General features: G+C 42.7%; 1 protein-coding gene across 11 annotated transcripts in view; it reads right to left on the bottom strand.

Annotated features, from left to right (window-relative positions):
* Positions 1–2,548: 2,548 nt before the first annotated feature.
* The window catches only part of Lim1 (LIM homeobox 1), a 44,094-nt gene continuing 21,461 nt past the window's right edge, over positions 2,549–25,181 (bottom strand). For 6 of the 11 annotated variants that reach the window (XM_011647055.3, XM_089084618.1, XM_089085090.1 and 3 more), the window contains 6 exons: positions 15,108–15,340; positions 10,790–11,017; positions 7,906–8,147; positions 6,579–6,858; positions 5,981–6,169; positions 2,549–3,836 (listed from right to left, as the gene is read on the bottom strand). In XM_011647055.3, the coding sequence (XP_011645357.1) occupies positions 3,694–3,836; positions 5,981–6,169; positions 6,579–6,858; positions 7,906–8,147; positions 10,790–11,017; positions 15,108–15,340 (1,315 nt within the window). In that variant the 3' untranslated portion in view covers positions 2,549–3,693. The other 5 variants (XM_089085183.1, XM_089085150.1, XM_089085320.1 and 2 more) reach the window with 5 other exon arrangements.

Below are 25,181 nucleotides of genomic sequence, written 5' to 3'. Positions count from 1 at the left end.
ATGCTTCTATAGAAAAGCTGTCAAAAAAGGAAAACAGAAATGAGAGACCAATCAACGTTCGATGAAGCGATATCTCATGAGGGGTAGCTTTTAGTATCGAGTACAAATTTTCTGTTTATTCAAATAAGTACAAGATTTCGAGATCGTAGATTTTTAACAAAATTTCTGACGGCGCCCCTCTTTCCCTTCCCTCTTCTAAACGAAACCTCGTTTGCGCAGCCGTGAACTGCAACATGGGACCACCAACGATTCTGTGCCACACACTTAGCGGGTGCACTTGCAGCAAACGCCGAGGGTAGAAACTTGTGTATACATAGTGTATACGCGAAACACATGGGGACATGCACGCGGCATCGTTGGCAGCCCCAACGGGGCCGTGTCGAGGATACGACGTGGAAAACGTCCGTCCGACCCCCAGGGGGTCGCAGAAACACATCAAAATCGAATTCACCAGATGTCCAGGCCGATACGAGGCGCACCCTTCTCTTTCCCTTTCCTTGGAACACGAGGATGTCGCATCCGCTAACGACGTTCGGGGGCGACGTCGGTCGCAGATGCGTTTACGGTCGGCGATTTGGGAAGGAAAAGGATTTGACTCGCCACCTGAGCTCGTCCACCCTCTGGCAAGAACATCTCTCTTTTCGAAAAAAAAAAAAAAGAAAAGAAAAAAGTGCAGGCGAAAGGAACTAAGAAAATAAGATTGATAGTCATCAGAATAATTAATCTAATTTCTCGAGTGCTAACAATAAATTATTTTATTAATAATTAAAAGATTTGATGAAAAATCAATATTTGCGAAATTTTTTTTGTTAATGATATAAATGATTTTACGAAATGATTGTTGTAAAACATTGTTATAAATAATTTATTTTCTCTCTTTCTCCTTTCGGATTATTTTAAATAAAATTTTGTTAATACATACATTTAAATTTTGTTGAAAATATTCAAAGTAATTTTAATAAAAGAGAGACAGGAAGATTTGTAAATTAGATATCAATTAAATAACATTCGGATTTAATTATCAATTTGACATCAAAAAAGTTTTTATCATGATGAAAGAAAAGAGAGAAATATAGAATATTCTCTTCTCATTATTTTAACAAAAAATATAAACCAGGATATATAAAATAAGAAAGGGCTGGTGGTATGCGAATGCCATGTTTAACAAAATTTCAGAGAGATTTCAGCGATGGATTTGCAGTCGGGATGTGGCGTCGTTATTGTAATTCTGTTACGTCATCATACACGGCGAGCGTGTACCTGCTTTTCGCTTTGAATTTTTTCGCGCACGTCATTCCGGTATTTAGCCGGATTGCCTTTTGAATAAGTCCAACGCGCTTTTTGACGCGCGAAAAAAGCGCTCGCTGAGTGAACCGGCCGACGCGACGTAGGTACACACACACACACACACACACACACACACACACACACACACACACACACACACACACACACACACACACACACACACACACACACACACACACACACACACAAAATTTAACATAGCGTAACGTAATGCAGCGTAATGTGGCACACTTGATTGGCGGCATACAAACGCGACAACTGCACGCGAAAGCAGCGCCCAAAAGCAAATATGCAAATATCCACAAGAAACCTGACACAATTTATAAACTGCACGCCTCTCAAAATACACAGAGAAAAATTGATTTCAGTTTTAAATGGAGTGTTGTCGCAAAGACTCGCGGATCCTCCACCAGTTGGGATTTCTCTTTATTTATAATTCGCGGATTTCCTCTTTTCAAGCTACCTTGGCTTTCTTGATATCCATGATTATCTCGCCGAAAATCGATAACTCCTTGTGTTAAAGGGACCGACTTGACGCTTCGCGCGTCATACTAACAAGTATGATAAATGACGATTTTCTTGACACGTGCGTGTCGGATTCGCGGTGAGATTTCACGTCGCTGCTTACTAGGATAATGCTATACTACAATCGTCGTGACAAGGACATGTTGAAGGACATCGACGGCGATAATACATGCGGAAATCAAAGACGGTGACACGCGTTAATAAAAAATCTGAGTGGTCACTTACCTCGTCAACTTCCGTCACCAGATGATTTCTTGCGTCTATCATTATCTATACCTGACTGTTGTTACCCAAGTTCTCTAATTAGCATAATTCGAAGGATCCATCGCACCAATGACGTCGTCAATCTTGATCGACTAACTGCGATCAAGATTAACTGCTATTGGTGCGATAGGCTAAACAGAGAAAATTAAACCCATTAAATTTTGAATAATTCTACTACAATATTAACGATATTTTTTTTTAAAGTTCAATCAATTGTTCAATCGTATCTACACAATAATTAATATATATTTCAATTGAATTTCTTAATTTTCTAATTTTTATTAATTCCTGATTGAGGCAGAAATCGATTTAATTTGGATCGATTGGATCTCGAATCTTCTTCTCTTTAAGCAATTAATCAGCCACATTCCTTTGTTTTTTTCTACGCAACGTCACTCGCCCGAAGGAAAACACGTGATAGTCAGAAGGAAATGAAATGCACAGCTCCGCATACGGAAATACGAGGTGGTTTATTATAATAGTATTTATAATCGTTATGCGTCGCGGCGGTGCGTCTCTTTCTCGATCTGCCTTACTCTCGGGGTGTCACAATACACATACGTGTATATACATATACACGTGTACATATATGTATATGTATATGTATATGTATATACAGTTTACTTGCGTTCGTAGAGTAAGCCCAGCGGTTTCGCGCAAATCGGCACGCGCGCATTTCAGCAAAGAGAGAGGATAGACTGTGTTTTCTGCGTTTCTCGTGTGTATTTACATCGATCTCGCCGCTCTTAACAGATACAAACACGTTTCCTATTTATATTTATACTTTAATGATAATATTAGTACAGCGTGTCTCCAAGTGTGTGGATAACGTGTATCCGTGTATCTGTCCGTATGCACGTGTGTACATGTGACGTTGCGTTGTAGATGTGTGTAAACGTGTCTAGCGACTGGTGTGGTGTACGCGTGTCTTTTATCAGGTGTACAACAGCAGATATCTACAGGGTGTCTCCAAAGAAACGTCGGAAAAAAATAATCAACAGGGAGGGAGGTACAATATTACACGATAGGGACCTTTCTTCGAATTTTATACACAATAATAATAATTAATAATTAATAATATTAATAATAAAAATAGTAACGTCGGCATCGCGGCGCCGAGTTGTGTAATTAATAATAGATAATAAGGATCGACCATGCGTCGGCGATACAATAACCGCCGAAATCAAGACGCGCGGACGAACGTTTCGCGCGTGTCTCTGTATCTTACAGAAGGAACGAGTCGATATTCACGACGACTCGATGCGATCGCAGTGCGACGGAAAGAAGAGAACGAGAAGGAGGGAAAAAAAAGAACCCATAAAGAAATCGGGAAACGGTGGAAGGGAAGGGAAGGAAAGCAACGAAGCGCCGAGCCTTCCGTCGTCCTCCGGACTCGAAATCACCGCAGCCGCCGCAGCTGTCGCCGTCGTCATCGTCGTCGTCGTCGCCGCCGCCGCCGTCGCCGCCGTCCCCGTCATCGCCATCGTTCCTCGCCCCCTCGTTTCTTCGGCGGCGCCTCGCTCTCGCGATCTTGTTCGGTTCTAGGCGCGCGGGCGGAATTGTTATTATCATAAGGGACGTTAATTAAAACTCGTACTACCAGGCGAGCCCTTCGCTCTGCATCTGGTGCGGTTCCAGGAATCCGCCGCCCGCAACCCCGCCACCACCGCCGCCGCCGCCGCCGCCCGGACCGCCGCCGTTCCCGCCGCCACCGCCGCTCGGATTACCCTGCCCTCCACCTGGGAACAAGCGAACGCGCACGGCGTCGATGCCAATTAAGATTTAAATCCCGCAACGCGCAGCGCAACGCGACGCGACGGATTCAACCGCCGACCGGAAGTCCCGTGAAAGTCGACGAGACAATCCGCCGCCGGCGGTTTATAAATATTAACGCGGACTCTCCGATAGCCGGCGCTACGCTTTATATATTTCGCCATTGTTGTATCTTTTAAATAAAAACTCGGCATACTGATCCCCGACAATCATGCTGGCTCTTTTTTTAGTTTATCAATTACGCGCTTGCAGTACGCCTGTCCCGTGAAAGCATCAATGAAAAAGCCTTGGTTAGAGAGTTCCGAGTAGCGACAAAAATTTTCGAGCTCTTTAATCTAGAGAGAAATACAAATCATTCTGAATACAAGAGATTGGAGATTCTTGGATATTTGAAAATTCTTGAAACGTTTCAAACGTTTAGAAAATCTCATGGACAGTTTTAATAAAGTATTTGAAAATTCAGATACAGTTGGATTCAGATACAGTTCTGAAAATAATTTTATCGAGCCATCAAAATAATTATGTAAAGTGTTCAAATTGATTAAAATATTAAAAATTTTTATAATATTATCACCATACTCAAGACTTATTGACTCATTGCAGCCATCTTGAATTATAAAGTCGAAAACGAGAAAACATATCAAAAAAATTCTTGTAAAATATAACATTTGCAATTGATAGAATATATTTGTAAAAGTAACTCTTTTTCGATAATAATTATATATCTAAAAATGAATTACGCCTAATTGAAAATAGAGCCACAATTCAATCCTAGATATATAATTATTTATTCATTATCAGAGCAAAAAGAGAATTTTCAATTATATTTTTAAGTATGTTCTACAGATAGTTATATTTTATTATATTTGCAAAAATTTTTATTGTTTTATGTCCTACATAATTATTTTAATGGCCCAAAATTACTCTTAAATCTATATCTGGCCAAATTTGTTTAGATACTTCGGTAAAACTGTTCTTTTCGTTTCTTTCCATATATCCAAAATAATTTACCGTATTCCAAAACTGCAATTTGAATTTTATCCTATCATTTTTTCCCATATTTTCTATTATGTCTCTAATGTAACATTTGCTGCTAAACATTTTAACGAGTACAATAAAGGTGTGTATAAATACTTGTAAAATATTTAAACTTGCGGGTTCGAGTTGCCAGAAGCCACGTTAGCCGCTAAACGTGTTGCTTTTATAGGTACTTTGATTGCTAATGCGACTGTGCACTTTCCTCAACAAATTAATATCACGCGTGTGTGTGACTTGATTGATATGCTGGTGACAGGCGGATAAGACACGTATGCGTATCTGACGCATGTTGGAAAACGTGAATTTTAGTTAGACGTATCGCGAAAGGTCACGCCAGGTGATTGCCAGATCTCAATTATCCGTACGACGGGCTCAGAAAGAAATGACATTCACGCTGTATTTTGTTGCAGAAAATCCTACCTCGGCTAGAAATCTCTCCCTCGCGCGCGCGTCTTTCGTGCACGAAATAACATCGCACGAATAATAACGCGATGCCGCACGATAAAAATGATACCGCGTGCGAAAGGTTAACAGCAACGTATAATTTTCATTTCAACGTGAAACGCTGAATGGCGTGAAACAGTTTCGATTCGATATCGCGAGACTAAAGCGTTCCTAATTAACGCGACACGGCACGTTCGATGTAACAAAGATTGTGTATAATAAGTCGTTAGGAAATTGACTGGAATGGACATTAGCATACACTCTCTTTTCCGCTCATTAATTCACGTGTATTGCCGGAAATCAAGCTGAGAAAAACAAACAAAATATAAAATTAATTGAATGGAAAAAATTTGATATATTAAGATATTATTTAATTTCCAATAAAAAATTATTCGACGTCTAACGAAACGACTTGTGTGAAATATTATTTTTGATGATGCAGAAAGCAGATCAACGTTCTTGAAACGCTCGCGAGTTAATGGTTGCCGCCGCATTGCGAAAATAACGCTAATAAATCGGCGCGAACGCAAACATAAAGTCCGCTCGCGGGCAGAACCGAGGCAGATCGGCGATCGCGATTCGGTCGATTTTCGGTGGTAATGGTTCGGCGAGGATATTTCCTTCTTACCTGAAGGTGCCAGGAACTCTCCGGGGCTGCCGCCGGTGGGCGCAGGGGGCCCCTGCCCGGGGGGCCCCGTGAGAAATTCCGGAGGGCCGCCCCCCGCGCCTGGAGGTGGATATTCCCCTGCCACCGCCACTGCGGCTGCCATGCCCGCTAAACTGGCCGGGTCCAGGCCTGTCAGAAACAGATTACGTACTGCTCTCAGAGGGGATCTCGTATCCGCTCGGCCATCTCCGAAACCGGCTGTCATAATTATCGCGGGGGCCTACCTACTTGATTCGAGGTTTATTATAATTACGCGAGATTCCGGGACTAGGCTTTCCAAGCCTCGGTAGAGATAGATCGTTTTTTACTTTCATTTTTTTTTCTATATTATCGAGACAAAAGCCGTGCGATTAACAAAACAGTAAAATTCTAAATAGGAAATAAAATCTAATCGGGAATAAAAAGAGAAGATCAATTTAACGAGATAGAGCTTTCGAGATATCTTCAAAATTTTCGCCTCGGTTCTATAAAACCCCATAAACGCAAAACTAGACTCTAGCTAATGAAGAAATGTAATAATAACGGTAACGATAATCATCCGTGCTGATAGGAGATTCACCTGGATTTCCCGTACCGGCAAAATGCGGTCCGTGTGGATGCGGGGGCGGATGAGCGCCGAAGAACTCGTGATGGAAGACTGGGCCGCCGTAGCCGAATTCAAACTTCTCCGGAAAGTATGGGAAACCGGGCGGCGGTCCGTCCTCGCCACCGAGAGCGCCCGGGTTCAGATTCAGCGGAAACCCGCGCATCTTGCGCGAGCCCCCGAAGAAGGGGTTCCTGCCCATCGACGTCAGTTGTTTCAGCCTGCGTTCCTTGCTCCTCTTGTTCTGGAACCAGACCTGAAAACCGGCAAGCGAACAAGACCGGCCGCCTCTTTAATCGCTGAATTATTTAACGACGATCTCTTTCCTTCCCTTTCGCTGCCTTCCAATTTTGCGCACAGCCGTCTTACAAATATTAATCTCTCGCTCAAGGACACATATTAACATTACGGATTTTTGTAAAAAAATTGTAAAAAAAAAAAAGAAAGTGTAAAAAATATCGCACTTATTCGCGCATACCGGTTTTCTCTTGTTTATCGTCATCACCGTTTAACTGTAAAAGTTTGTAGGTAACGTTCAAAAAGGACGCAGGTTTAGAATATATGTAATGTATCTTGGTCCCGTCTGTTTTATTCTTCCCTTTGCATTCTAGGACACGAGAAAACCGTGGTAAACAATTTTTTTTATCGACGATACATCGCAAATTAACCGGCGGCGCTGTCGCGAAATTATTTCTCGGTAAATAATATGACGTCGTCGTGCCAAATGAGTTATTCTCCGGCAAATGGTTTGTCGACGCGGTTTTTTTCCTACTTGTTCACGACAGCTGAATACTTCTGAGCGCGGCGTCGTTTTTAACGGCGATTTAGATGCCAGCTGCGTAAAAGCGTCGCCGATATTGCAAATCGCGATTCGCTTCGATGTTAATAACGATTTTCTTCGTAGAAGACAAAGAGTGACTGCCTGAGTAGCAAGTATCGTTACATAAACCGAGAGAGGAAAGATAAATTATTACGTTTATTACAATATCATACTATAATTATTATGTAATTATTACTATTTAATTATCAACTCCAAAACTTGAAGATTTTTCAAGATTTCTCCTCTCTAAACGTGACTATCTAACATAATAAAACCTTGTCCTTTTTTGATGAATTTTTAGCACGCAAGACGCTAACAGAAATTTTTATTTTAGATTTTTAATCATCGGGATATTCAACTAAATAATAGCACTCGAAGGAAAACAGAACAGACAGATGATATATCAGAAAAGGAAACGTGTAATCGATAGAAGCTTTAGTCTAAACGTGACAAGAGACAGAGAGAGAAAGAGACTTTTCCCACCTGTATGACTCTCATGGGCAAGCCGGTCTCTTTCGCCAACTGTTCCCTGATGTGCCTGGTAGGCTTCGGGGTCGACGAGAAGGCCGTCTTCAGGATCTCCAATTGTTTCGCTTTTATAGTGGTCCGTGGGCCGCGTCGCTTCGAACCCGCGCCGCCGTCGCCGCTGCCACCGCCGGCGCCGCCATCCGGGCTCTTGTTCTCCGTCTGGCTGTCCCTCGTCTCGGGATCGCCGTCCAGGGAACCTTCAATCGATCGAAGCCGAGCTGCCGCGTCACAATCGTACGACGATCACCCGAGACCTATCTCGCGAGACTCGCCGACGCGACGAGTGCTGCCGACGAAATCAGTCGTCCCGAGAAGTTCGCGTGTTCCGCGATAGCGGAGTTTCACGCGCGAATTTCACATCTACCCGTCTCGAACACAATGGCAGGGAACTTAATTCTCGAAGAGATGGGGAGACGTGACTTTTTTCGGGATGACTCGGTTCACTTTCTCGCCACCGACGACCGGAATTCTTTTTTTATATTATAATTTTAGCTATTAATGTAAGGTATTAGAATTAATCTGTTTCGCGAAATATTTGAAAAATATGTAAACCGAGCGAAAAATTCTATACTCCTATTTTATTTAAATCGAGAGGATTTTTTTTATTTTGTAACGTTCAGCTCTTTTTAAACAGAGACTGTCACTCATATACAACTTATAGAGACAAGACTGTAAAGGATATCAGCGTCTGGAAAAAAAGGCTGACACAATATTTTCAATATTACGCCACACGTTTGTTATTACCTAGTCGTCGATGGCCGAGGGGATAGTCGGTTTCTTAATCCCGAACTATGCGTATCCGCTGACGCGTGACTCGTCGGTAACCCAGAAACGACTTGTCATTCTCAGACACGAGTCATCATTGCATTACGGGAGTTTCTAAGCGACGCCCGTCGACTTGCGATCTCTCGTACCGCAGTGTTGAGGTTAAATTTTTCAAAAATGCATTGTCGATCGGAACGATCAGAAATCTATCGTGTTCAACACATGCACCGGGTGTCTCCATTATGAGATTATCGAGGACGACGGCTGTCTCAATATCGAGGCGACGATAAATTTGACATTAAAAAATCTCAACTGGTTCCAACAAGCTCGCGACTTGGTATTGCCAATTTATCTTTCATAAATTTTATTTCAAAATTGATGTTACATTTATTAACGAGTTCAATGTTTATCTGATTTAATTAAAGAGAAAAGGAAGTAAAATCAAGAGTTGCGGTGGAGTGGTGCAAATTTCAAGCAAATTCCAACGCGGACGATAGCTTCCTGACAAACACGCGCGGAGGGACAATCATGGGATCTGTCGAACTAATCGCGGTTGAGAGGCCACGCGGTAGGTCTGGGACACCCCGTATATCCCGGTATCTTCATCGGCCGGATCGAGGTAACAACAATCGGAGCCAATCCCCCGGAAGCGATGCGAAACCCCCATCGGATTATCGTGGCTGCTGCCGCGCGCACGCTGAAAGCCGTACTCCGCACACGCGTGCACCACATAGTGCCACCCCACACCACACACACACACACACACACACACACACACACACATACACACACACACACGCACGCACGCACGCACGCACGCACGCACACACGCACGCACGCACACACGCACGCACACGCACACGCACACGCATACGCACGCACGCACATGCACACGCACACAAATGCGCACGTAAGTCCCCACTCTCTCCACAGTAATCTATACACTGTACGTATACGTACACCGGGTAGGTCTTAACCGCGGGACAAAGAAAATGTTTGGACAGTGTCACACCGCACAACGGGGGCCACCCCTCGTGAAGACGTTCGTTCCCTCTCTCATCCTCGGGAGGGGGAGGGCTTGCGTATATACGAGGTTCAACGCGAGGGTGAGGCTAGATGGTGTATTATGGTAAAAGGACCGATTGTTGTGCGCGCGATAAAAGAGCAGGAGCGATATAATAACTCGGGACGGCTCCTGACAACCACCCTGTGACGTCGCGACGTCGTGAATTCGTGCTCGTGGGGTTTGCAGGGTGATGTCGCGTGTGATGTCCAAGGTTGGCTCGATCGAATACCGCTAATCGATTGCTCTTGATCGAATACTACGAGGTAACTTACGGCGTGTGAATAGTCTTGGTTCGTCTGTGCAATTTGCCGATGTGTACACGTGTGTGCACGCGTATGTACGTACGGTATGTGTCTCTAATCACTGTAATCGAGATGACAGCTTAGATATTTCACGCGCGCACTCTACCCTTTACGCTCGGCTACGCGATATTGACTCTCCTTTACGATCCTTCGCTACTTTTTCTGAGATTTATCTTTCGTCTTTCGCCGTCTTTGACGTAATAAAGACGTTCTCTTGTTCCACTCAGAGGTAGTTTGCTGCGTAAAACTGTCTACATTGTAAAAATATGTATCTCCATTCTGTAATATTTATATCGCTTACATATATCGCTTACAAATGCAATTAAAGAGATTAAAGAGAACTTTCTAAGCTGTTCGCAGAGAAACACTTATAGCGTCTATCAGACAATCAAAAGAATCCGGTTTTTTTTTTTTTTTTTTTCGAAAACCAGAAGGATTTTACTTATCAAAGCGATAGAATTTTCTTCGGATTTCTCACTCGCAGAAATAATCGATTTAAGTTAATTCTTATATGCATTATTATACATCAAGATAAATATATTTTATTAAATATATTAAATATATTTTTCCTAAAAAAAAAAAAAAAAAAAAAAAAAAAAAAAAAAAAAAAAAAAAAAAAAAAAAAAAACCGCGCAAGAAAAAACTTTTTGTCACTGTCATCTCGTTGCAGCGTCTGTTTTATCCTATCGAGTGAATCAGGACTTACCTTGATCCTCGGAATCCTCCTGCTTGCAGGGATCGCCACCGAGAGGTAGTTCGCCACCGTGGCCGACGGTTTGGTCGCCGGGACCACCCGGACCAATGTTGTGAGGCCCGAGATGAGTGCCTCGAACGGCCGGATCGTGATGATGATGGTGGGCACTACCGTCCTCGTCCTCGTCTTCCGAGCCCGAGCCCATCAGCGAGTCTCCGCCTGCCGACAGGTTGGACGGTTCTGCTCGTGAACGACGCGAGACACCGGCCTTTTTAATAACATCGAACAACGAACCGCCGATTTCGAAATCAACAATCGCCAAATTTTTCGCGTATTATTGTTATTCGGTTCGGACACTCGCACAGAAGCGAAGCAAAGCACCTCAATAGTTATTAAGATACTTTGAATAACAATAAGTATAAATAAATAGATTTTTATATAGTTGTATATTGGACATAAAATTCAAAGTTAACTGTCAATACAAGTGGAAAAAATTTTTTTTCTTAATAATTTTTATTAATAATTGTTTTTTTCTTTATCGCTTCTGTGCAATTGCGAAATTGTTCGAAATCAGCGATTAAATTTTCAGCAAACATGCAGGAATAAATTACACACCGTGATATGGATATTATTGATGTTAAAACGTAAACAGCTTGATATAAATAATTTCTAATTACTGTTCTGTTGAAAGAAGCTTTCGTTTAAAAGTGGCAAGATTATACGTTTGCCGACGGCGAGAGATTCTCTCCGCGAATAATCTACAGAAAAACATGATTAACCATCGCGGTCGATATTTACATTTACATGTAGCATAATTAAAAATCAATTATTTGCACGTGTTAATATATTTGTGCTGTGATTTCTCAAAAAAAAAAAAATAATAATAATTGCGTTTCGGTGATAGAGGAATACATAATTGTCGCAATAAATCGACGTCGCTCTCGAAAACTTTAAGAAATGCACTTAAACAATTACGTATTTCCTTTTCCAGTAATAAGTAAGTATAATTTGATTGGCACATTTACATCAATTGTAAGGTAGATGGTTGCGAGCGACAAGTGGCTTTTTTAAAAGTCGGCTATTGCCTTCTACGTTTAATGACGGCGTTGCGCGCACGAAATATTCTCGATGCGGCGTAATATATTTTACGGCGGGAATCGCCGAAAAAATGGTGTCTCCGGATATTAATCGTCTCTACGAACATAATTACCGTGCTCTCGTCTCGCGCCGTCGAGGAGGGAGAACGACGGCCGCGGATTCGACAACCGACAAATGGCCAAGAGGATGGCAGAGATTAATGTTGAAAAAGTGTCGAGCATCAAGACGGTCATGTCGCTTAATCATCGGCCCGAAATCATCCTGAAGGCTCGCGTCAACATTCTGCCCCCAGTTGCGCGTCGAATTCGTTCTCCACGCGATGAAGATTTCGAGCACTGTTCTATACCTGCCTCTATTGTTCTCGCCGATTATCGATAATCAGTAGTTGAAGATGGCGGTAAAAATAATCACGTGGAAAGAACAATGAAACATATACGAAAATTTATCTGTAATTAACCTAATGTAATTTCTTAAATAATAATTTTTATTATAATAATAATTAAGTGATTTTTTTTAATGAGATATATAGATTTATTTAAATAAATCTCGTAGAAATCACGCTCCAAAAACATTTCCTTATTTTTCCTTTATTTTGCAACAACGTAACTTTGCGTAACTATTTTTATTTTATTTATATGAATAATAGATTATATGATAATAGATTCTATTTGTTATCGTATTCTTTTTTACTATTTCGGTGTTCTCTCCTAGTTCTGCTCCTAAGAGTTAATCCTTTTCGACGACAGGAACATTTTCAACACAATTATAGAACGTTTGCCGGCGAAAAATCATAGAACCCTTTCGCGAAGGCAGCTTGTCGAGGTTGACACTTGACGCGGCTTACGGATCCTCACTCCTGGACCCGCAGGTATGCGCACCAGGACCCTCGTGATGGCAACAATAACGTCGACGGTGATGACGATGACGCGTCACGCGAAACTCATCGACAGGCGAGCCGGCGGGCCGAATCGGCCGCGGCCGAGGCGTAAATCATTTCGCGGCGTTCTCCCGCACTCGGCGGCTGTCCCACGACATTGTCTCACGTACGGCGAACGCACAACGGGGCCCGTCGGGCCCCGAGATCCCCGGGAGAAAAAGGCGGCCGGGGAGAGGGAGGGAGAGAGAGAGAGAGAGAGAGAGAGAGAGAGAGAAGAAAACGGGTTGCCGGTACGTTTTGCGGTTTCGGTAACGTCGGCAACGGAGCGACAAAAGATTCGCCCCCTGCCTAACGACCTTTCGGTTTTCGTTTCACGGCTTATATACGAGTGGGGCCCTCGTGAAACTGAGCTGGCACTCCGTCTCTTTCTTTTTCTCGTTTCCCATTTCTCTCTCTCTCTCTCTCTATCTCCCTTCTTGACCGGTGCTTCACGGTGGCATACGTGTCGCGCTGTTTTCACAGCTTGCCGGCTTTCTCTCTCTCATTCGGGGTAGAAACTCCCCGTGAAAAACCTGCCTCCCCCCTTGCCCCGGCGATCCACCGATCCCTCCCTTTTTTTAAGCTGATTCTGACTCCGTGAAATCCGTGGCGGCGTGCGCGTTGAACTGTGACCCCCTCGACCTCTCGCCGCTCAAAAAAAAAAAATAAATCCCGAAATTCTGAGCCACTCGAGAAATGGGAGAAATGCCGTCGGTCTTTGTAGGAATGCTCGAATTTAAAGGGACATCTATGCATCGTATCCACACGAAATTATTATCGGACGTGACATATGTTGTTACTCTTGGTAATTTTGGTATTTTTCTTCGTTTCCCTTTGGTAACTTAAGAAAATAATAATAACAATGAATATTTTGCAACGCTCTCTCTCTCTCTCTCTCTCTCTCTCTCTCTCTTTCTTTCTGTTTCTCTTGCTTCATCGAAGCATCGTAAGTAATCGGTGGCTTTCCGGTTCTCTCCGATAACTCCGACATATCGGGACGGGCTGCTTCTCGACTTCGAAATCGGCGAGCGGCGGACCACGCGATAATTTATGGCGACCTTTCTTTCTCGCGAGCAATGGATAAAATTATTTATCGGCGACGGGAACGGAAACGACGGAGGTGATCGTAAAACGCGCTCGCGCGAGATCGGACGGCGGACCTGAGGGAAGACCGAGGGGGTCGAGCGAGGAGGAGCTGTCGCGATAATACGCCCTACCTCCCCCCCTCTCCCTTTCTCTCTCTCTCTCTCTCTCTCTCTCTCTCTCTCTCTCTCTCTCTCTCTCTCGGACAGCGGCGCCGCGTTCCGGTGACAGCGGCGCGGAGATCGATATAATGGAAGGCGATTGTGCGTTGACTTTGTTTGCGCACCAAGCCGAGCGTGTGCCAAATGCGATTTCGCGCGAATTTTCGAGCCGCGATCGATCGCCGCGTGCCGCTGACAGCCACGTGCCACGTCGAAATCGCGGCGTAGCAGCGACGTATTTAGACCGTGCCGCTGAAGACCAAAACTTTAATACGCCTTTAATACGTCGATTCTTCTAAAATATTCGCTTTTTTTTTAACTTGACTATATTGATTATATTTTGTTAATAAAAAAGAGATTTCGTCAATATATATATATATATATATATATATATGATTGACATCGAATAATTATAATGTGTTAACTAATTTTTACGATTTTATATCAAGCGTCTTAATATTGCTATTTGTTAGAATTTTGGTATCAAGAAATATCCATATCCGACAAGAGAGATATAAGATTATCTTAACATTCAATTAAATAAATAAATAAAATAAATAATGTAATCGAACTTTACACATGCATAAAGGTTAAATATTTCTAAATTATCGCAATCATATTATCGATCCGCGAGATTAGAAATGGCATGAGGTTAATTTCGATATCAGTTGGCAATAAATAAGTATAGACAAACACCATGTGGATTCTCCGAGTATTGTTTAAATTTAAACTCCGCGACGAATCGAACGGAGATACGGAACGGTAGAATGTACACAGACAAACTGTGATACTTCGAAATATCTCCTCTTCATGCTTTTACTTTACTTTCTCGATTCTATGTCTATTTACTGTTTCAATCACAGAATTTTTCTGTCGATGGTAAAAAAGACTCCAGTTATCTGACATCGCAATTTAATCTCTAGCACGAATTACACATGAATTTATTACGTGCAACTTTGTTTTGCTGGATTTAAGTATATATAAATGAATGAGATAATATGATCGCGTTGAGATAATATCATTGCGCAGGATGGCGAAGATGATAACAAAAGGGATAGCTTTGACGGCTCACCGTGATGACCGTGCACGTGATGCGTGTCCGGCAGCGGTTTGCCCGACAGGTAGTCCTGCTTGCAAACGAACTTGTTGTCGTCCAGGACATAGAGCTCCTCGCCGGTGCTCATCTGCTTCCGACATACCAGGCAGGTGAAGCAATTCAGGTGGAAAACCTTGTCCCTTGCCTTCCTCACAAGGTCCTGTGGATTTATCCCTTGAAGGCAACCGCCGCACTTGGTGCCGTATCGCCTAGAAGATCATAATACAGATTTATCGCTGGTGAGCCAAGTGAAAAGGCGGACAATGAGCGGGTGGGTGTTCGAAATGCCCCGAAAAGCTCGCAGCACTTGGAGAGAGGTGAGAAAGCGTAAATTGGAAAGAGAAAATTATACCTTAAAATCTAAATATAAAAGTCAATATCAACGATTTTGTCGTGTTGCGACACATTAGGCTGGCGGCGCAAATTAATAAAAATAAAAACGCACGTTAAATTAACCGTGAGACTGAAACCGTCGATTGTCCCTCGGTCATCAGCTGCGAGATTGCGTCATGGCAGGAATTCCGTAAAGGGATTTCTAAACTATGGCTAACACCACCACAGGTAATCCTATTTAATTTTCCGATTTTTCCTCCGGAAACTTGTCGAAGTTTCAACAGGACACTCCACGAGATTGTTAGGGAAGGTTGGTATTAAGCATAGAAGATACGAAGGAAGTTAATCGTAAGTATACCTCTGATTTCGCGATTTTTTCGCGTTGCCTTCCTTTTTCGCGAAGGCGTGCTCTATCCTGCGACGTTGTAATTTCGTCGTGGCGCGTTAACGCGAACCCCTAATCATTAAACCGCAAGTATCGCCATGCAACGTGTTATTATCACACGTACGACGCGGCTCTCGATTTTTCCCGGGAGTGCCATGGATCATATTTCTCACCTCGATAACAGACTTCTCGCAAAAAATGACGAGATACGATTTTTTTTTTTTCTTTAATCCGCAAATTACTTTGCAAACCTCCGAAGTGTCGTACATCAAAATTATTTTAACGTCGTTTACGTGAAGGATAACTGACGCACGTCGCATTCGATAAACGACTCTTCGACTGCCCGAGTTAACCGTAGAACGACTATACTCCGATAGAATGTGAAAGTTACAAGTTGTGTTTGTAACTCAGTCGGACCGCAAACGTCGATGAAAGAAATACAACGCTTTTAAAGAGATGGCGGTTTAATGTTCCGATCCGGCATAAAGAGCCGAGGCCCTACCGTGTCGTAAAAACGCACCGCCGGTCCGCCCCGAGATTTTTTTCTTCCTCGCCGAATCGTTAAGCGCCTTGCTTTTTTCAGACGCCTTACTGATCTCTCGTTAAACGTTCTTCTACTTCGTCGTTGCGTCATCGCGAAGTCAAGTCGCGCAAATGTTACCGCAACTATTGTACAAAGTAGTTTATCGCGAGAGTTGCAAAATTATGTGAGAAAATTGTTGAGAAAATCAAAAATATTATGTTAAAAGATTAATTAATGATAAGCCTTAATAAAAAAATATTAAAAATCGTAAAATAAATTTAAAAATTATATGATAAAATATTAGATATAGTTTTTTTATACATAGTATAAAATTTTAAAAATATTAAAATTATATATAAAATATAAAATAATAAATATCATAAAATTATATAATTATTAAAAAATTGTTACAAGGATTAGAAATTGCTACAAGAAAAGATGCGAGCAAATTTTCCAGTTGGCACGTTTCTGAATCGAGCCGGAACAATCGTGAGGCCAATATAGGTCTCTCTCTGTGACTGTATCATTACGGTGGCAGAAGCTACACTCTTCTAACTGGCAATCCGTATCGATCTAACTATAGCAATCACGCAATTAATTATAGCAATTAGCCGGGGCCCTTAGGGCTGGCGTGTTCCGTGGAGCGGACGTCTCAATCGATCTCCTCCCTTCCTCCTTTATCCCATCGTCGTTACGCCAACAATAAACAAGTTAAACGCGGATGGCAGATCGTCGGAGAGATCACGAAATCGGCCGCTTATTAGCAATTCGGTAGGGCGATACTTATCGACTTGCAGCTTTCGATACTTTGCAATCTATGCCATTAACAGCATCAATCAAATGAGTTGAGATTGAAAAGGGACAAAAGTTAAATATTATCTCGCGAATATAAAAATGTCGAAATCCTCTATAAATCTTTTTTTTTTTACTCATATTCTCTTTTATTATTATCACCGCAGTTTATTTTTTATGTCAAACATTTTTCACAATGTTATATTTCTAGTTAATTGAAAAATATATTTCTTTTAATATCCCTTGCGACTCTGTGATTTTACCGTCCTTTGTTAATTCATTTCAACATCTACTTCACTAATCGCTATTGAAATTTCAACGTTATGATTTTTACAATCGCCAGGTTGCAAACATTAAAATGCTGAAAAAAAAAAACAACAAATATAAAAAAATCCATTCGATATCAATTAGCACTTTTTTTTTACGTCTCTCATTCGGTGTTATCGCACGATCGACCACAAAAAGTATGTGCTACTCGCACGTAGAGCACGTAGAAAATGGGAGGCGCAACGCCGGGGAGCCGTGACCCGGACGTCGCTTGAGAGTCATTGTTAGCCTAATTGTTCTCGGTGCGACCTGGCGGTCGCGGCGCTGGTTCGCGCCTAGGCGCGGCGTGCACCGGCGCTCGAGTTTTCGACCAACACAATAAATCCCGCGGAATCTCCCTTTATCGACTGCTGCCGGATGCCGTATCAAGCGACCCAATTCGCCGCGCTTCGTCACCAAGTGGACGCGTGACGCCCGACGGGAACGTAAATGCGGGACGTCTCGCGACGCACCACCGTCGGGCGGGAGGGGGAAAAAAAAACCGCTCGCCACGACGTTACATTTACGTTCCGCATTTGTAATGACGACGACGACGATGACCACGCCGTTAATCGACATTAACAAATTCATAAACCGCGTGAATTATTAATGCTCCGTAAACCACCGTTGATCGTTAATCGTTCCACGTGCCGCTGATCCTCAAATGCGTTATTTTCACGTCGTCTGAAAATCCGTATGATTTTAAGTGAATAAAATGACTTTTTTATCTCGTGTCGCGAGGAGAACAGGTAATTTGAACAGGTGCAAAGGGCAGATAAAAATTTTTCTAATCCGTCACACGATGAGCGAATGAGAGAAGCGATGCGTGATGTATCGACTCCGAAAGTGCGTTGGATGACTAGTTTGCCTTTAATGGAAATTAAATATTTCAGTTAGGGACAGGAATGCGTCCCACGTGACGCGAACGACAAATTAAACTACGACCGCTAAACGAATTAATTATTAGAACGGCGATTGTGATAAATAAACGCGAACGCGTTTTTCCCCCGTTTCCCGCGCGTTCGCAGAAAACGCACGCGATGACTTTTCGTTTCGATATTAATTATCATCGCGCGGACCCGGTAATTCGACACCGTCGCCATTTAACAGACGGATAGATCTCAAATGCGCGTGAAGCCATTGACGGATCGGTAATTATTCATCGCGCTCGTTGCACCCAAGAGCTTGATGCAACACGCAAAGCAGCTTCTTTCTCCAACCCGCTTCGCATATCACCAAGCGCGTTCCTGCAAGGTTTCCCACCGCAGCCTTTAACCATTTCTGAAATATTTTATGTCCCGCGGTTGACGTGCATCTCGCGAAAAGGGAGAATAGAGAAAGGAAGAAAAAGAGAGAGAGAGAGAGAGAGAGAGAGAGAGAGAGAGAGAGAGGGAGGAGGAGGGAGAGAAAGTCGCGCACGGAAAACGCGCTGTGTATCTCAAAGAGATACGGCTCTCTCTCTCTCTCTCTCTCTCTCTTTCTCTTGTCTAGGTGGAGCCCGGTTGCTCGCGCACTGCCGGTGAATATCAAAGGTTGCTGCACGTGTCCGCAGCAACATTGTGTTCGCGTATTGCGCCGCGACTTGCCTACGCCGAGGCTCCGTCGTCCATCGTGCATGAGCACTCCAACTCTCTCCTCTCGTGGGCAAGATGGATTTCTCTCGTAAAAGTACGTATTCGAACGTGAATAGAGGCAGCCCCTCCCCCGTAAAAAAAAAAAACGTATGCGCAAATGGAATAAATAAATGTAGAAATGGAACAAGGAAAGTCTCGATTCGATCGGCGTGCTTTAATGAGTTCCTCTTTTAAATTTATAATTTATGTAATATTAATCTCACGCACACATGAATAAAAGATCAAGTATAATGAAAAAGAATTAAAAGAAAAATTGTTTCTTTTTTATTATAAAGCAGGAAAAAATTATTGTTTTTAAATTGCAACAAAGGCTACGAACAATAACAAATGCAAAATAAGCAGCCACGAGTACGGCGATTGTCGTTATCGGTGTGACGCGATTTTGCAGCGTAAATGTCTTACGGCCCACATCCTTCTGCGGGAAACAACGGTACGCAAAAAGTCGCTCATTATCGTCGCATAATATTTTTCGCGTCGAGCGTTCTGCGACCCGCATTCGCGTTCGGACCAGTCATCGTGATACCGAGCGAACGACGGGCATCATTCATCAATAAATGTCACCATTAAAAAATCATTTAAGACACTTGAAATATTTTCGTAATAATATTCCAAACATAACGATTTAAAAAAATAAAATATAATTTAATTGAACTGAAGATTCGCATGTCTAAAGAAAGAATTGACTTGAAACAATCAATAATGTGTTTCAATGACTAAAATTCGATTCTTAAAATTTTTATTTAAGAGCTTTTAAGATTTAAGATTAAAAAAAAGCAATCAGAAAAATCATGCGCTCGAAAAAACGAAAAAAAAAAATTCATTTTGTCGAGGATTTATTAGCAGATTTCTTCGGAAAGTGACCTCGATTGTCGATCGATATCGATCCCGTTCGGATCGATAACAAGAACGGGCAGTTTTCCACTGCGGAGGCCGAGGGAGTGCCGCCCCTTATCGATCAACTCGGATGTCGGATCGCGTGATTGCGAGACGCCGCTCGGCGAGAGCGTCCTGTAATCAGCCGGCCGGCGCGCTTTTTCTCACCGAACTATCCATCAAGCTGTCCGAATTAACGCTCGCGGTCCGGACAACGAAACTATCATCGCGGAAGCTGTGCCGGAGGTGATCTCGGAGGTGCTCTCGATGACGAGAATAACGACGAGGACAATAATAATGCGGCCATCGTTATGTCCATAGCTCGGCCTAATTACAGGGATTATTTAATTGATCATAGTAATTAGTCGCGATCGTGCCGACTTCTGCAGGTGCAGCTTGCGTCTGACGCTGCACCCCGAAGGGGTATCCGCATGTTGAATCTTTGTCCCCCTTTCCTCTTTTCTCTCCCAGGAGAAGACAGATCCGTCGGAAAGAAGTAAAAAGAGCATCACAGAAAAAGAAGGCAGGCCGTAAAAATCATTAATAGAAAGGCTTGCTTGCGTGGTCTCACGCGTGTGTGCTGAGGGGAGGAACGAAACACTGGGCGAGAAAGAGCGGAGAGGAAACTGAGAGGCTCCCTTAAGAAGGAGAGCGTAAAGAGCCGCGTCTGGAATTCCGGTGTGAAGCAAGAAATATAGGACAGGCGGACCCGGACGGAAAAAAAGAAAGGGGGTGGACCCGGAGCGCGATTTGCCACGGACCCGAGAGAGCGAGTACGCGCGTGTGTCCGTGTGATATCGCGGACAGACGGACGAACGGTACGCGTCCCATGGACGATTCTGGGACGGATGTTTGAGAGGTCTCCTTGTTATTCGCTCCTCTTGCAACGTTGGGAATTATTTCGATCGGAGTCATGAGAGAAGCGCAAAATAAGGTATCAGGTATCGCAATTCATCACACGGAGGAGAAACCGATATGAAAGAGTACCGTTTAATCGATTGTGATGATTTTACGGACCGTTAATTTCAAAGGGACGCTTCTATATATATATATATAAATGCATTTACTTGAAAATGACGTTTCACAATTGGTTTAAATAATAAAGTGCACGTAACTAAATATAAATATACTAACTCTCACATCCTGTCCATTTAAAATCTTGATATTTCATACTTGTTATATCGAGAGCTTTTGAGCAGCGCTTATTGATTATTTTTATTATTATTTTCATCTTTCATATATTACTTTAAAATATTGAATGAAAGAGAGAAGAAAAAAAGAGAGATTTTCCCATTAACATATAATATTTAAAATTTACATTAATATAAATTTACATTAACATAAATATAAATTTCTTGCTTCCTCTCCCCTCTCTCTCTCTCTCTCTTTCTCTCTCTCTCTCTCTCTCTCTCTTTCTCTTTCGAAATATACTTTCTACACATTAAAAAAGAATTTTTTTTTAATCTTGGAAATAGAATAGAAAATATCCAATACTAAGATAACTCCAACTTTAAATCTGCCATTTCAATTTTATAAAATTCACTAAGCAAGGGGAAATACCGTCAGAAAACAAGCCGCTCGGTGTTCTTGGCAAATCCCGATGTGGCAAAGCACAATGTCTCTTCGTGTCTTCCTGAAGCATTACATCTGCCTTTTTTTTTCTTTCCGCGCGAATGCAACCGTGCGAAGATTAGTTTTATCGTGGACAAGCCGGTTTAACTCGGTGGCGGCTCGAAACGCAACGCAGAACCAAAAATAAATGGCGCGCGCGCGCCTGCGACGCAACGTGGATAATCTTCTGCAAATACAAGAGCCCGGAGAAATAAAAGCGGGACATTTCGCGGGACATTTCGCGGCATGCCGCAGGCGCCGATATTTCAAGATACGATATTCCTCGTTTTTCTTCCATTTTCCTTTTTTCTCCCCTCCCCCCTCCTCCCTCGCCCCTCGCTTCCCGTTTAATCTCCCTTCGGCGTACGCTATCTAAGTACGACAGCAGCAACGGGAAAGAGGGATCACCGGGGGGGACAGCGAGATATAAATTTGCTCGACAACGCGGAACAGACAAGTAACCCTCCACGTGTAAAGTAAGATCCTTCCTTTCTCTTTCTCTTTCCTTTTTTTTTCCCTTCCCTCCCGGGTTTCCCCTTTCTCCGTAATTTTTATCGTTGCTCGATTTACAATTGGCACACGCGTTTGTTCTTTTAATTATTTAATGTTATACCTACTATAACTACTGTTCTTTGAATTTTTTTTCGCTTCTTTGCGTGGTATTAATCGCTGCTTTTTCACAAAGACCTTTTCCTTCTTACGTTACGTAATTTAGATATGCATGAATCTTATTAACCTTTATCACACAAACTTCTTTCACGAACTCGTGCGTTGTCGCCTTGAGTCTAGCTTTAAGACAAAGTCGTACGCTCGCAATTATATTAAGTTGTCAGCTACGTTGTACTTACTTGGTTCATAATCCTCCTTAACGCGGATTTAATCCTGGGGTGAAATAAATCTCTCTATCTATTTATGCTCATTATCTTAGATGCTTACGCTTAATTTACTCGTTTAATCCGCTCATTATTGCGCAATTTATTGTGGAATTATGTAAATTGTCATTTTCTCAATCAAAGTAAATACGAGAGTAAGCGGGGAAAGTTATTATTTTTATTATAAGCGTTATCATTTTTCTCATTATATTTAGCGTTTTATTATATATCTATGATCATCATTTAAGCAATCATTTCTTCAATCGATTTGCTAGAGAGAAAAAATATCGAAAGAGTTCCGCATGGCATTTCGGCGATTAAATATCTCGATGTCGTTTCTGCGTTCAAAATTGTCAACGAACCACGTTGGAATTGTCTTCGGTGATTTTCCACCGACGATCCTCCGTCGATATCTTCGCCGAGGATTATTCGCGGCACGAGCGGACTCTAATTAACTGCATTCAATTAGCGCGCGGCGCTCTTCCGCGGAACGGCGTTTTCTTCGAGAAGCGTTTCCCGTAATAGCGGCCACGGAGTTCAAAGTAATGATAGCCGACACCTTCTCTTAAAGCGACTGTAACTCACCGCTGAATTTTCGCCTCACGGCTGAATTCGCGAGATAACTCGCGTGCCTCGCTCGTCGCGTCTCCTTCGACGATCGCGCGAATATTGATCTGTGAGATACTGGCGAGCGCGGCCGCGATCGCGCGTCAGAAAGTTCAAAACGATGGTTGCAGAATTTCGTAATAAAAAGAGCGGCGAACAAAAAGAAAAATTGCTACAGATCTGGTATCTATAAATAAGAACGTTGCTTTGGTTCGACACGGAGATAATGTCGTTCAACCAACACGACAGGTTTAGACGTAGCGAAAGTTATGAAGGAATGCGTTTGCAACTGCGTGTTACACTTTCGGAGGAAGACAAGAAAGTTGAATTAAATGATATTGTTTCATAGAATAAAATGCGAATAAAATGGAAACATCTCATTTTCTCGTTGCTCTGTTGCAGAATTTATCTATCTCGGATTCCTTAATATTAATACGTGTTTGTGATAAATATTGAAATAATTCCTACTGTTAAAAGGAAGGCTAAATATAATAAATTTTATTAGTTTTCTATGCAAATAGGAGTTAAAAAATGAAACATTAGTATACGCGCGGGAGCGTCACTCATGTAACAGCATCCCTAAAATTCTCACCGGACGTAATTCGCACTTCTCGTCTGTTTGCACGCATAAAAAGGTCTCGCATTCATACATAATCTCTTCACGTCGTGGTACAGCGAAATGTGGCTCGTGTGTCTCGTTTTAACGGGGCGCGTAACGCGCACATGAAAAAGAAAGAAAAAAACGAAGAAAAAAAGGAAGGGAAAGAAACGAGAGCCTCCGCATAAAATTCAAGAGGCGGAGGCGATAAAGGGTCGCCCTGAATTTAGGCCATTCCTCTTTCGTGCCTTCCCGCCGTCGTCGTGTAATCGCTTTTTCTTTTCTTCCCTTTTTTTCTTTTTTTTTCTACTCGATGCGATGTTGTCCACCGTCGCATCTTCCCGGCATATAATCGCGGTAACGGATTGCATTTAGCTTTATTATAGTCCTGTCAATTATATATCATTATTCCACCGTTTTTCAACCGGCTCGTTATCGGAGCATAGTAAATGGATTCAAATCGCTCCGGTCGGTTTCCTCCCGTCTCCTCTCTCGATTCCTCTCTCCTTTCATCTTTATCATGATTTTACTACGCCGCATCGCCAGGCTTGTCCCAATTATATAGTATTATTTAAATATTATTTGCATCGAGAATTCGTTACCGCGATATACCGCGACTGGATTCAAGTGTCTTTCCTACGTTGCTTTTTCTCATACCTCGTAAAAATGCGATTGGTACAATCAGCTTTACGGCCGTAGAGAAACTGCTATATAACTTTTCCAATGGAACGTCTTACCGGATTTACTTACCCATTACATTTGTCTCCCCGCAAGACTCTAACAATTTTGCTCCTTGTTGGCGTATAATTATCCAAATTATGCGCCCTCTCGAAGCGGCGAGGAGACAATACTGAGAACAACTCAATCTTATTCGTACGCGCGATTAATCACTCTCTCGGCTGTTTATAAATGAGCACGGGCAATTCTTGTTAATCGCGAACGAGAGGGCCCCGGCGTGACGCAAGAGTCGGTAAGTTGGCAAAAACGTTCACGGGCGCACACATAAGCGTGTATACGCGCATCGCGATGCTATTGCCGGGCCTTCCTGGAAGGGAAACGGGGCCCTCCGAGAGAGTGCTGCACCTTTCCTCCCCTCCTCCGCCCGCCCGACGTTCGCCAACCCTGCGACCCGCGCCGGCCCCGTCACGCCCAGCAAACTTCTCCTACGACTCGTAGCGGGCGTCACGCCGCATTTATAATGTTTCCACGTTCGAGTTTCGATGGGTCCACTCCCGCGGAGCCGAGAGTCGAGTGGAAGGACAATGGGCCTGCCACGTCGGCGCCCTTTGCCATGAAAAGCCTCATCGACGTGTGATCCTTCAATTATCCGACAAAATATCAATGCCGCGACCACGATATTAACAGAAAAAGCAAAGGAATTTATAAAAAAAAAAAAAAAAAAAAAGAATTCTTACAAAGAAGATACGAAAGAATTAAAAGAAAGAGAAGATAGCGACCTGAAACATAGAGAGAGATCCTCCATTTTTTTATCTGCACATTATTTTATAAGCCAAAAA

This window comes from Pogonomyrmex barbatus, unplaced genomic scaffold (assembly GCF_055798465.1).
Source record: "Pogonomyrmex barbatus isolate J1 unplaced genomic scaffold, ASM5579846v1 scaffold1, whole genome shotgun sequence".
NCBI classification, from domain to species: domain Eukaryota; kingdom Metazoa; phylum Arthropoda; class Insecta; order Hymenoptera; family Formicidae; genus Pogonomyrmex; species Pogonomyrmex barbatus.
This window is presented reverse-complemented; position numbering and strand designations above follow the sequence as displayed.